Source organism: Stegodyphus dumicola, chromosome 8 (assembly GCF_044657685.1).
Source record: "Stegodyphus dumicola isolate Sdum_Otavi_A_Nest chromosome 8, ASM4465768v1".
NCBI classification, from domain to species: Eukaryota; Metazoa; Arthropoda; class Arachnida; order Araneae; family Eresidae; genus Stegodyphus; species Stegodyphus dumicola.
Genome location: NC_140775.1, coordinates 95,686,355 through 95,700,447, shown reverse-complemented (window position 1 = coordinate 95,700,447; position 14,093 = coordinate 95,686,355). Strand labels below are relative to the sequence as shown.

Genomic DNA, 14,093 nt, shown 5'->3' with positions numbered 1-14,093 from the left:
CAGAATATCTGCAGCTATCTGTTGCTATAGGGGCAAGTTGTAATTCATTTTTCAAAATAAAATAACTAGATGTTATGAGGTGAAAAAACTCATACAAAATTTAAAGTTAGGTGATCTGCATCATTACATATTTTATATCATTTCATTTTAAATTGCATGGTCAAAAATGAAAATCAGAGTTGAACTGTAGTAAAATCAATTAAAAAGTGTGGAAGTTTAATGAACCACACAGAACATGACACACTATGGACAGATGATGCCAGGGAGGATGGCAAATGAATGATTGGTTTATCTGTGACCATATGAAAAATCGCAAGAATAAAGTTTCAAATCAGGAAAAGATACTGAAATGCGATATCATTTTGAGGAAAGTTTTTCTGGCTATTTTCTTTTTGTTGATATGGTATATGTTCTATTTGTTTTATAAAATAAAGTTTATTTATGATAAATTGTAATCTTTTTAAATCTCTCATTTTGTTTTTGAAAAATTGGATTGGTATCTCTAACAAGAATAACAGTTACCTGTGTAATTTAGGTAACTATATCTAAAAACATACGAATAATTTCAGTGTTGTAAATTTTGAATGCATATATAAGTTGAGGTTTAATTTTGTGATTGGTTTTTCTTTGGAGGGGGGCTTATGTATTGAGTTATTTGCAAATATGTATGATAATGTATAAATGCCTGCTAAACATTTTCATAAACTTGTCAAGATTGCTAAAGCAAAAAATATTCAAAATTTCATTTTCAAGGAGAATGTATTCAATTTTTAATTATCTTCATGTAAAAAAGGTAGTTATACTGCAACCTTCTTCTCAAAATAAAATTATCTAATGTAAATATGACTAATGAATGGGGTGTCCTGTGGTTTCATTTAAATTTGGTGAAACATATCGTGTATAACGTAAAGTTGAGGCATTTTTTTTAACTGAATTTGAAGGATCAACATTTTAAAGCAAGAATAAATTTTACTAACTCCTATGATGAAAATTATTGAGATGTCTTGCTATGTCTGTACAAAATAGATTTTTGTTGTAAAGTAATTATAAAGTAAGAAATGAAAATGATGAAGAACTTGACGAATTGAAAACAATTAGTCTTTTATCGAAATGCTTAATACATAAAAAATGTAACATACCTACAGCCAGGAGGAAGGGAAAAGATGCAGACTTTAAATTAATGCATGAAAAAATGATTTTCAAGGTTTTGTTAACATGGCCGTATTCCCTCCACCCCCAAAAAAACAGCCTAACAAAATTTCTAATGATATCAATTAGCTAAATTCATATTTGACTGTACTGTATATTTAAGATTTAGCAACGATCTCCTTAAATGAGATGCCTTTAAAAGAATTTAATCCTAAGCCTAATGTTAATTTTTTTTCAAAAATCATTGTTTTGTTTCTTAGAAAATCAGTTGGTATAAAAGAAGAAGAAAATAATGTGTAGTAGTAGCTTGAGAAGGCATAAACTGTGATGATGCATAATTAAACTCCCTTCCCCCTTTTTTTTGGTAACTTCTGTGATTTTTTTAAAAATTTATTTTTATTATTTTATTTTAAAATGTCATCTTTTTGCATAATTTTTTATTTTTTCTGTTTTTGTAAAAAGTAAAACATTTAAGTAGAATTTGATGTTTTGCTTTTATAAGATAAAGTGTTAGCCCTATGTTAAAATTTTCATAGCTTGCCATTGGATATGAGGTAATTTTCATTAGACTGTCATTTGGTATTTTGTGTTGGGTTTGTTTTCCATGTACAGGCTGTCTGCATGGAGTTTTAATGGTTTTACCCATGTAAACATGTACCGTATAGATATATAATAATTTCCCTTAGAAAACATCCTCCATAAAGCATGCATCTAGCAATAATTTCCATTAGAATGCATCCCTTCTAAGGCATATAAGCTTTGCACGATTTCCCATGATCAGTTAATAAATCATGTTCTGCAGAAATGTATCCCTAACCCTAAGTATATAACCCTTAAATATTCTTGTACATAGCAGTTAAAATGATTGTTGTGCCTAGTTTACCTGATTATCCATGTGAATTAGTGCATTATTGTGTCCAAATAATGAGAAAAAGGGAATAATCAAAGATCCCATGTACTGTGAAAAAAAGGAAGTATTTACAGATTTAAAAGATATATATATGTATTACCTTTTCTTCAAAGAATATCACTTCCAAAAATAATTTAATCAAGTTTTAAAATTTACTTCAATAATATTTTTAGATATATTGATGATATCGTTGCAATAAATGACTTTGAGAAAAATAGAACATAATATTTACCCAAATAATTTAGTCCTAAATAAAACTAATACTACTCAAAAAGAAATTAACTATTTAGATTTACATATTTTGGATTTTAAAAATGTTAAACTTTCTGACAAAAGAAGAAACTTTAATTTTAAAACTATTAAATTAAATTACTGGGAATCTAACATTTTGAAAAACTTATAAATGACACTATTCTCAATTAAATACATAATACTAAATTTGTACTGAAGTTAATTATTTTCAAGAAGAGATCATACTTTTAATTAATTCATTAATAGAAAATAAAATCCCAAAATATTACATTATCCTTTCTTGGGGGGGGGATAAACACTCATTAGCTACCAAATTTAATCTCTGGTTTTTATATATTGTAATATGATCAAATCCCACTATTATTATGTTTGGGTGAAGAATTTGAACTTGGTTATAAAATTTAAGGGTACTTTTAATTCATTTTATAGTATTTTCCCAGGATGTATAATATATTTCTTCTAATTTATAAATTTTAAGTTTTTGATATGTAGGTTAATCTTTAAGATAGTATTTAATGAATAAGATAAAACTTGTACAATTTTTCATTCTTTTCTGGAAAAAGTACCTTAATGTTCTATTCCCACAAATTTTCAGTTTCTCTTCTGAAAAATTACCTTAATATTCTATCAGTGCCGGTGCTAGGCTTTTTGCCACTCAGTGCAATCACTTCAATTCCTCTGCCACCCAGTATGGCTGTACCTGTTGCACATGCTCTGTTGCTGGCCATATATTCTATTCCCCTTTGCCATGGTATATTGACATCTGTTCAAACTATGGTCAGTGTCCAAATCTATGATATCATTGAATTCAAACTCAGTTGTTGATTCTTCATATTGATTCAGAACGCTTAATAAAACATCCCTGCACATTATAATGTCCCATCCAAAAGTTCATCCTTGCTCTCTTACCTTCATCTTTCCAATCTTCTGCTGGTTAATATTGAATTTACTGCATCACACTATATCGATTTGAATAAATACCATAACCCTCATTGTTCGTGTCTGAATACAGTGACTCTTACATGTTTCTTTCACTTGCTTTTTATAGACCATAAATGAGTTCAACAATATTTCCCTTTACTTTTCATTGACAAAGCCTTGCATCTTTATGATATCAAGGACTAGCCATTTCCCCTAAGACAATTTTACAGTAACTTCTTGATTTCAATCCAAGAATTAGCAGTGAAGTTAATTATCTCATAAGTCATGACTATTCTCAAAACCTAGAAATTTTTCATATTTTTTTGGTGTCAGGTCATTATAACTCGTATTTTGGTAATGGATAATCTGCATGTGGGTAATTGGGAGTTTAGTGTATTGTAATAAGTTCATTCAGCAAATACGTTTTAGATATGTGTTATGTATCTAAAGCTCGAATGTTAAACAGCATAACTATGACTAATTAATATGTCAGTTTACTGTAGTGATCATTCAGCTGTATAAAACTAATTGTGCCTTCATATTGTATAATTTTAATTAAAGTAGGTATTAAAAAATTCTGAGAAAAATTTTTAATTTTCCAGTATTAATTCTGGATTGCAATATTTTTTTATCTTATATAATATTCTGAATATGTATCTGGTATTCAACAGCAGTCAAAAATCATTCATTATTCTGCATCATTTCAGATTATTGATATTGATCAAGCATTTAGCAACATTATACTATTATGTTAATTCAAAATGATTGATGCTAATTTTAATTTTTAACTATTAGAGAAAATTGTTTAATATTGGAAATTAAATGTATTATCACTATTTATTATAAATAACATTTTAAAATCATCCTTTTCTGTCATTTTGAATTTAGTTATCAATAAATTTAAATTTTCACAGCCTGATGCCATAGAAATGCTTGTTCAAGCTGGTGCTGATATTAATGCAAAAACAAAAAATGGTGAAACACCCTATGGTGAGTCATATCTTTTTCTTTTCATTTTAACAAACTTCGATGTCCAAATTTCTGTACATAACAATGTTTCCACTTTTACAACACTTCAGTGATCTTAATAAAACTTTATTAAAAATCTTTGTGTGAATATTTAAATTAATATATTTAAATATTAACAAACAGAATGAAATTATCCCAAATCAAATTGTTATTTTTAACAAGCTGATCAAATAGCAAATATTAGGTGTAGCTTTGTGGAGTTTTCATTTCTGTAAGGCATCATTTGATTAAATTTTGAAAGACTATTTGAAGCAGAATATTTCATGCAGAGCATTGAACAAAATGTTCTTTTAGAAATAACAAAATCTTACGTTTCATGTAATTGTAGTAACATGTTCAGTAAGGATAGGCTTACTATAAATTTTCTTGTTCATACTGGAACAGTTTTGAGTAAATGCTTACAACAGAAAATAAACTTTAAGTCCTAAGAATAAATATATAAATAAGAATGTTGTTAACACAAAACAGCAATGAGTTGAAAAATTTTAATTACTCAGTTGAACATATCTTATCATTAAGAAGCTATTTAGTATTTATTACTAATATGAACTTTCTTAAAATTTCTTTATTTTTATTGGCATTAAAAAATTCACTGCAATTTAGTTCACTGTTAATTTTGTATCTTTGTATTCATTTTTCTTCACTACTTTTATTTTTCCAAATTTCTTAATTAGTTGACTTAAAAAAACTTTTGTAATCACTACTTTATCAAAAACTATCCATGTTTATTATATTATTTGCCATGGTTTCATTAATTTTTTTCACCTGAAACTTTAGTTTCAGACCATGTTAATTTACTATTGTTTATTCTATTAAAAGATTCTGCTCCACTGCAGCTGCTGAAGCTGCTTCCAAGTGTTTTCTCATAGTTCATTATAAAAAAGAAATCTGTCATCATCTTGGGGAAAACATCTAGACAATATTAAGTGTATTTAGATCTAGATGCAAAATATTCAAAATTGCAACAGTGGGTATAATAGAGGCAATGTTTTTAATTGCTAAATCACCATTTTATCCAAGGCTGCACTATTTTTACTTCTTGTATGTTCAGTACTTTTAAAATTCTTCCAATTAACAAAGCAAAATGACAAACTGGCTGGGACGCATGGACCACATCAAACCAGAACAGTCCAGTTAAAGGGGGACATAATATAAACCTTTGTAAGGATTCATTAAGTCCTATCACTAAATAATCAAAAGATTTTATTTTGATTAGCTTTCTGATGAAAAATTACTGTTTGAAATAAAAAAAATTCCTTGGAGGAAATAATTATAATTGCTATTTAATTGTTTGCAATCAAACTATTAAAATAAAATTTTTATCCCAAGTTAAGCATATATCACTTGATTTTTTTTAAATTTCAAACAGTAAATTTTCATCAGAAAGCTAATCAAAATAAAATCTTTTGATTATTTAGTGATACGACTTAATGAATCCTTACAAAGGTTTATATTATGTCCCTCTTTAACTGGACTGTTTTGGTTTGATGTGGTCCATGTGCCCGAGCCTGTTTGTCATTTTGGTTTCTCTTTATTCCCAGAATCAGAAGAGGAAGAGACATTCAGACAATGTAAAAATCATTTTTATAGCGATTTTTTTCATGTGTTAAACAATTATTGTGCTAAGTAAATAAAATTAACCACACTGCCCATAACTTTTTAAACCCACTGTTTAATAAACTCAGTTGCTTATTATGTTCAGATCTCCAGCAACCAAAATAAATATGTACTAATCAGTAGACAAACTGCCATTTATTAAACTCACTTCCACCACTTATAAAACTCAATCTGGCAAAAGACATTCTTCAGATCCAGAATAAACTGTTTGTAGCTGACAAAAGCTGGTTGTAGTTCACTTATTTATCTTTTTGTTATGTAGCACTTCAGTAAAGCAGGTTTGGCAGAAATTTTGGCTTGTGTAGTTAGAACCAAGACCTCCTGGAGGTGTTGGGTACACTTCTCTAGTCTCTGTCAGACAGTGTAAATCTGTCTGAACTAGAGCTGAGAACAGCAGAATACATTTATCGTATGATTAACAAAATCAGTCCTCTAGAGGCATTAGAAACAAGTTTTGTAAACAAATGAATGTTTATTATTGTATACTTCACTATGCGTCCAGCCTTTTATGGCTTTTAACTGTAGCGGAAAAATGTCTAAAGGGAACACCTGAGATTGTTGGCCCTGCAAGTTCTTCCAACCTTTTTCTCCTTTGTTGAGATTCCACCCCCCTTACATATGGCCCTGATGTATAAAGCAAACCAGAAAAACATATATATCTTGAATTTTTAGCAAATTGATTGCATGAGATGTATATTAAACATTTGTTAAAGCATAATTTATGTCTCCCTTCTTAACCACCACCATAACTACATAAAAAATTGTATGGAAATTCTATAATAAAATAAATATAATTCCATGCCATTTCTGACGAGTCAAATTCTTTCAAACATTTTCTTACTCGACAGTTTGAATAGTTCTTTTTCTGAAATTTTGAATTTTACAAATTAGAATTATGGAAAAATATACAGAAAAAGCATTATGTTTTAATAACATCCAATATATGATGATTTGTTAAAATGTTACAATACTTTAAGTAATCTGAGAAAATGTGTCAGCAGCCATATCACAGTCATTTCACATGTAAAAAAAGCCTTTGAGCTTCTTTTCAGACATAGGATGATTTTTAAGCATGCATTTCATAAACTGCTACAGTGAGTTAATTTATTGCTATTCTTGAAGATCTTTTGGATACACAATATTAAGTATTTTTCCACTGGAAACAAAGATGTAAAGATTATCCTTTTTTCCTACTCTAGAACAACCAACATATAACTGTCTGTGTGAAAAACATGGACTTTGTAGGTCAAGTCCAACAACCTTTAAAGACTTTGTTGATTGTAGATTTTTGTCTTGTTGATACTCATTGCAAAACTTAAAGATATTGAAAATTGAAGCCGTTTAAAGTGAAATGGTACATCAGATAGTATAATGAAAATTCTTGGGATGAACACATCTTTTCCTCTTGCATGACCAGTCATAATTAGTTGCTTCAATAACATTTTCATGAGCTTCTTGACAGATAATCTTGTACCATTGCAGAGTGAGGGGGATCCAAATTTCTCAACAGCATTATAGGTGTACTAACTTTCAACTTCAAAATATGCAAAGGTACTTCAGGCAGTTCCAAAAAATTAAAAAATTCATTTGGATAATTTACAGCCTCATCTGTAGAACACACAATATCAATTGACTTGTAAATTTGAACACTGCCAGGCAACTGTGCTAAAGGTTATTTATTAGTGGCTCTCACTGTATGGTTTTTTGGTGCAAGAATAGCTCTTTCACATAGCTAGCTGTGATCAGTGAAGTGCTGTCTTAAGTTGAGAAGTACTGCAAGTAACAAGTCTTGGTGGCTTTCCACAATGTTTCTAATACATTCCAGTGATATACATCCATCTTGTTATCTGGTGTGAAGAATCCATTTCCGAGTTTCAGCAAATTGCCAGCAAATTCTTGAGCTGTAGTATCTTCATTAATATGAACTCTCATATTAGTTCTAAGATGAAGTCTGTGAATTTCATTTCAAATATATGCTTTTTTTAAGCATACATGCATTTCATCAGCTCATGTCCCCTGTGGAACAATGGGTAGTGTTCGTCAAAAATCTCCGGCAAGTACCAATGTAATGCCTCCCATTCTTCTATTTTTATGTCTCAGGTCTTGCAAAGTAACATCAAGAGCTTTGAAAGCCATTTTGTGAGACATTGTGCATTCATCCCATACAACGAACTTGCACTCTTGTAAAACTTTTGCTTTGGCAGAACTTCTAGAAATATTACATGTTGGTATTTCAGTATTTCCCAAATTCAATGGCAATTTAAATGCTGAATGAGATGGTCTTCCTCCTGTTAGCAATGTAGCAGCAATTCCAGATAATGCAATAGCCAGTGCTATGTGTTTCTTAACTCATACTTTTGCCAGTATAAGATTAATGAGAAATGTTTTCTAGTACCACCTTGTGCATCAATAAAAAAATACCACCATCTTGATTCAAAACTGCTGTCATAATTGTTTCAAATGCTTCCTTTTGATCTGGAACCAGTTTCTTTTCATGTTCTAAGTATTTTGTAAGTTCTTGCAAATTGTAGCTCATTTCATGACAAATTTCACTGGGCATTGCCAGCTCAACATTTCGTGTTGGTTCAAGTAACCAGGAAGAATGCAAGTTTTGTTCCACCTAAGAAGCAAATTTTGTCCTCAATCATGATAAGAACTCTGTTGAAGATGTCTTCATTAAAAACAAGAGTCAAATTATTCTGCTGAAGTCTTCATTGATGCAGTAAGTCTTCAGATAGGATATCCTTATAATTTGACCCTAATTGATGATGATTTGACATGGTGAGTCACAGCAACTTCTTCCAATGTTGCATTCCAGTATTCATCATTTTCCAAAAGCCCTCTAACTTGGCAAGCTTCTTTGAAAGTTTTGCACACTCTCCCTTCAACTGTTTGCAATTCTTGAAATGACTTGGGGCCTTGAACGTTTTGCAACAACAATCTCAAGTGAAACATTCTGAGTTGTTTGGATGTATGATATACACTCAACTTGATTCCAGGGTGATCAGATACATTGGTTCCGGTTTTACGCCTGTTCCATTTCTTGTTTGTATTGTTTCATGTGTAGTACTTTGGCACTTGATGATACAGTAATGTACATGCAAACTCATCTTCAATGCAAAGGCGGAAGAAAGAGGCCAAAGTTGTTTCTTGAGATGGCTGGGCCTGTTCAGTTGCATAAGCAAAGGGAAATATACTCGTTGTCCATTCTCAAGGTGGACACTTAAATGGATAACAGTAGGATAATGCTCATGAATCAGAAAGTTTAGAATTCTCCACATAGCCTCATTGCTACTGATATATCTTCCCATTTCATATTGGTGAATTTCATTTATGTCATTTCCAGAAGTCATTACGTCAAAAACAGCCATGTCAGATCCTTTGTTTACATATTTACAGGCATATTTTATGAACTTCACTGAATTGCAATATTCAATGTTTACATAAGCATTGAAGATTTTTTAGACAAGAGGACAATAGGAAACAATCCACCAAACTATTGTCCACCAACACTTCACACCTTCGAGCATTGATGTTTGTTGTAAATCCCCCATCTTCTGGCTGCCTCTGGTGATAAAGTGGATATCCATCTTGTCCTGTCTGGGTTTCTCTCAGAAAATTATGTGGGTATCTTTTAATACATTTTCCATTGATCATTCTTGGAGAATGAGGATTCATGAGTCCACCTGGGCCATGAACCATCTGTGTAGTTATACATTTAAACAAATGTGGATCTTCATCTGGATTTGGTATTTCTGCACTAATGAATTCATCGACTCTCTGAACGTGTATTTTTTCCTTGAGCCATACCAAGATGTGGTCATTAGGGAGCCCTTGTTTCTGGCATTCAGTTGTGTGCCTGTGACATTGAATGTTGCCAAAAATCTTTGTCTTGACAATGAGATTCATGATGGTCTTTTGCTTTTGGTGAAAAGCCCTTGCAAGTAAATCTTGGCAGTCTTGTGGCTTTTGTCTGAGAAAGATTTCAATCTTGATTTCATCCCAAGCTGAATTACATGTGAAGGTAATAAAGAGATCAGGCTGACCATAAATACGCACAGAAGTCATTGCATCTTGAGTTCTTTCATGCATACATCTTGGACTTCCCAGTGAAGGTGGATGTCAAGATGATAAGTTCACCGATGTCAGTGACATTTCCATCAGTAATCCTAGTAATTTCCAAGATGAACATACTAGTTCACTCTCAGTGCCCTTTGATTAAGTCGTATGTATCTTCTGACTCTATGTTTGTATACATATCAACTATACATTGTTGGAAAAGGGTTGACACATCACAATATTATGAGGGCCATCCAGGAAGTAGATTACGTTTCCGTCTGTGTCCGCTAGGGGTGGGGCTAGCGCGGCCATCTTGGGGTCAGAGCGTTGCGCAGCTCAGTCTGCATCTAGCCGTGCTAGTGAGAGGTTCGTGCTGTGCTCCGTTCGGATACTGTGACGGTTTGAAATGTCTGCGTTAATTGAAAATCCCGCGAGCTGCGAGGTGCGCTCAGTAATAAGGTTTCTGACTGCAAAAAACTGTAAACCGATAGAAATCTATCGGCAGCTTCGTGAAGTGTATGGGGACAACATTATCACTGAAGGTGGAGTGCGTCAGTGGGTCATAAGATTTCAAAATGGCCGAACCAATGTTCACGACGAAGATCGAAGTGGGAGACCCAGCATAGTGACCGCCGAACTTCTCGAAAAAGTCGATGCTAAAGTCCGTGAAAATCGAAATTTCACAATAACGGAACTTTCTTTGAGTTTTCCACAAATTTCGCGAAGTTTGTTGCACGAAATCATCAGCGAAAAGCTTGGTTACCACAAGTTTTGTGCAAGATGGATTCCAAAAATCTTGACAGAGGACCACAAAAATCAGCGAATGGCTGCAGCGTTGAACTTTTTGGACGCTTACCATAAGGATGGTGACTCTTTACTCGATCGCATCGTTACTGGTGACGAAACATGGGTGAAACATGTGAACTGTGAAACGAAATTGCAATCAATGCAGTGGGGGCACACAAGTTCTCCCCAAAAACCCAAGAAATGCATGCAAACAATGTCGGCAAGGAAGATGATGGCGACTGTTTTTTGGGACAGAAAAGGTGTAATTTTGGTGGACTTCCTGGAAAGAGGCACTACAATAAACTCTCAAAGGTATTGCCAAACTCTCCAAAAACTCAGAAGAGCAATTCAAAACAAGCGCAGAGGAATGTTGAGCTCTAAGATCTTGTTGATTCACGACAACGCCCGGCCCCACACGGCAAATGTCACTCGTAAAGTTCTTGAATCTTTTAAGTGGGAGTTGTTTCCTCATCCGCCGTACAGTCCCGACCTGGCACCGAGCAACTTCCACCTATTCCCAGCAATGAAGAAGTGGCTGGCTATGCAGCGTTTTGATGACGACGCACAGCTGCAAGAAGAGGTAACGAAGTGGTTGAAGGCGCAGGCGGCCGAATTTTTCGACGAAGGAATTTCCAAGCTCGTACATCGCTACGATAAATGCCTTAATTTGTATGGTGACTATGTAGAAAAGTAGTATTTGAGTGTGGCTTTCATCTGTATATAATAAAATTTGTTTCCTATACTTCGTTTAGTTTTTTATTCCAAAACGTAATCTACTTTCTGGATAGCCCTCGTATATTATAATTTGAAGACCACACCAGAATCCTGAATGCATAAAAATCCATTGCAGACCTCCTTTTTTGTGTTGCTAATCCAGTAGTTGGGTTAATTTGATAGAGATCGGAGTGATATCCATCCAATCCCAAAATATTAAAGGGTACCATAAGCTCTGTGTGTATCTGCAAGTTTCACAGCATTACAGTTTTGCAATTCCAAAACTATATCTCTCACTCTGTGCTGTTTTCTTGCCATGATAATTGTGACTTCTGACATTGCTGGAAGATTGTATCTCCTCTAATGTTCACCAGGTTGGGGGTTCTGTCTGCCAAAGGTACCAACTTTAGTTCAGGTGTAATCTTTTCCAGTGCTGTTTTGAAACTCATGATACAAGTATTTTTGCGATGCAGCATTTCTTGTAGTTGAGGTACCAGTTCCCTTCTTGCTTGTGGAACATTTCTGCATTGCTCTTCTGCTTGCTTTTCTTCATTGCTTATAAAATAAATCTGCAAGAATTTAGGCTGTTCGCTTGGAAAAGGATGTACACTTCCAATACGATGGTAGACTTGTCCCTTATTCTAAATGTTGGCAGGAAACCACATTTTTTAATTTCTTTTGTAGTCCCAAACGATGTCATTTGGCAGCAGGAATTGTAATGTCAGATGCTGTCTTGAAAATGTTTGGCTTCTCTGGTGTCTTCAGTCAACAACCTACATAATATATCTGAAAGATCCATCATTAAAGGCAAATAAACTTTTCCAGCATTGCAACACATACCTTGAGTTTCACTTATCCACTTCATGGCCGCACAGTATGGCATCTTTTTCACATTGATCCAATGTCACGTGCTGGATTAAAAGCATAATCCACAGCTGGATTATAGGAAAATGCTGCATTTTTCTCCCCATATCTGCAACTGAGCAGTAGCAGTAGCAAATCGATCCTGTTGTAGTCTTCTTTCTCTTTCTTCAGATGTTTCACTTGCTCTTGCTGCTGCTCTAAAAATCCTATCCCTTTCTTGCCTTGTTTCTCTTTCTTCGATCATTTCCCTTGCCCTTGCTGCTGCTCTAAAAATCCTATCCCTTTCTTAATTTGTTTCTCTTTCTTCAGTCATTTCCTCTGCCTTCAAGCATTTCTCTTGCCATCGCTGCTGCTGTAGCACACCTATTATTTTTTTGCCTTATGTTTCTTTCTTTGGGTGTTTCACTTGCCCTTGCTGCTGCTGTAGCACTCCTATTATTTTCTTGCTTTATGTTCCTTTCTTCGAGCCTTCCCTTGCTGCAATTCTAAAAGTCCTATCCCTCTCTTTTCTCGATTATTTTTCTTCCGATGTTTAATTTCCTCGGGATAATTTTGCTCATTCTCTATCACTTGCTAGTCTTGCACGCAAACATTTCTTTATTCTTGGTAGCTGAGGCATACTTTTAAGAATCTTCTGGAAAAAGAATTCAAGAATCTTCTAGGACAAAATTCTGAAAACATAAATATTCAATTGAGGCAGTTTTATCACTTTTCTCTTGACAAACGTCCTGTATCCAAGAAAAACATTAAATTTTAAAACTGCATAGAATTATCGCCTACATTTTTCCGAGTGGCAACAGTACTGATATCAGCAACAATGGTTACATGCCATTGTTGATGATATGGAGAGAGAGAATTATCGATCTGATGCAATTTCATCAAAAACATTAAATAAAAAAAACTCATTTGAATTCTGAAAAAATTGCTTCTAGATGCACTGACTCTTGTCTAGATGAACCTATGTACCAAATTTCGTAGCCCTGGGTCTATTAGCTCATGTGCAGCATGAACAAAAGTCACACACATAGACAGACTCTTCCTTTTATTACATATAGAGATTATCAATATTTGATTGGAAAAGGGGAGTTGTAATTGTAGACTTAAAAAAAAGTGCCAAGTTGACTTGACTGACAAAGTGCAATGCTTCATGCTGGTTAGAAACGAGAATTTTGGATTTGAACAAATCGTTGGATGAAACATTTTTTATTTGCTATGTGCATGACTTGTAACATGTCAAAAATGCCTAAACGAAAAAAGGAGACATTGAAACTACTAGAATGATTTCAAACTATGAGACTAATGTTCCAATTTCTAGAGCTCTTTTGACCACAAAAGCTGTAGAATTTATTAAAATGCTCAAGATGGAAAGAGAGTAATAATATTGTTTATCAGAAATTACATGGTGAAAAGCAGGCCAAACCATCATTCAGCTGAGAAATGGATAAAAATCATTTCACCTAAGCTTAAAAGAATGCAAGCCATACGATATTCATAATGCAGATAAAACTGATCTGTTTTAAAGAGCATTACTGAAGCACACATTAATGTTTAAATGTGAAGCAGCGACTGTTTTTAAGAAATTAAAAGAACAAGTTATGTGTTATTAACATGCAGTATGGATGCAACAATTAAAAAGACTATTACAACAATTTAAACAATGACTACAATATTATAGGAAATGTTAAAAGAACTGCGAAAGTCATATGGAAGAAAGTGACTACATGCCAATCTCAGCTGAATCGAGAAAAAAGCACTGAGGCTCTAAGAAAATCTCTTCAGTTGAAAGGTGGAA

At 33.2% G+C, this 14,093-nt stretch overlaps 1 protein-coding gene across 12 annotated transcripts in view; it reads left to right on the top strand.

The window, feature by feature from the left end:
* LOC118192707 (protein phosphatase 1 regulatory subunit 16A-like) overlaps nt 1-14,093 on the top strand; it is a 460,297-nt gene that overhangs the window by 432,759 nt on the left and 13,445 nt on the right. For all 12 annotated transcript variants that reach the window (XM_085822137.1, XM_085822146.1, XM_085822136.1 and 9 more), the window contains one exon: nt 4,147-4,222. In XM_085822137.1, coding sequence (XP_085678263.1) covers nt 4,147-4,222 — 76 coding nt within the window. The remainder of the gene's footprint in view (nt 1-4,146; nt 4,223-14,093) is intronic.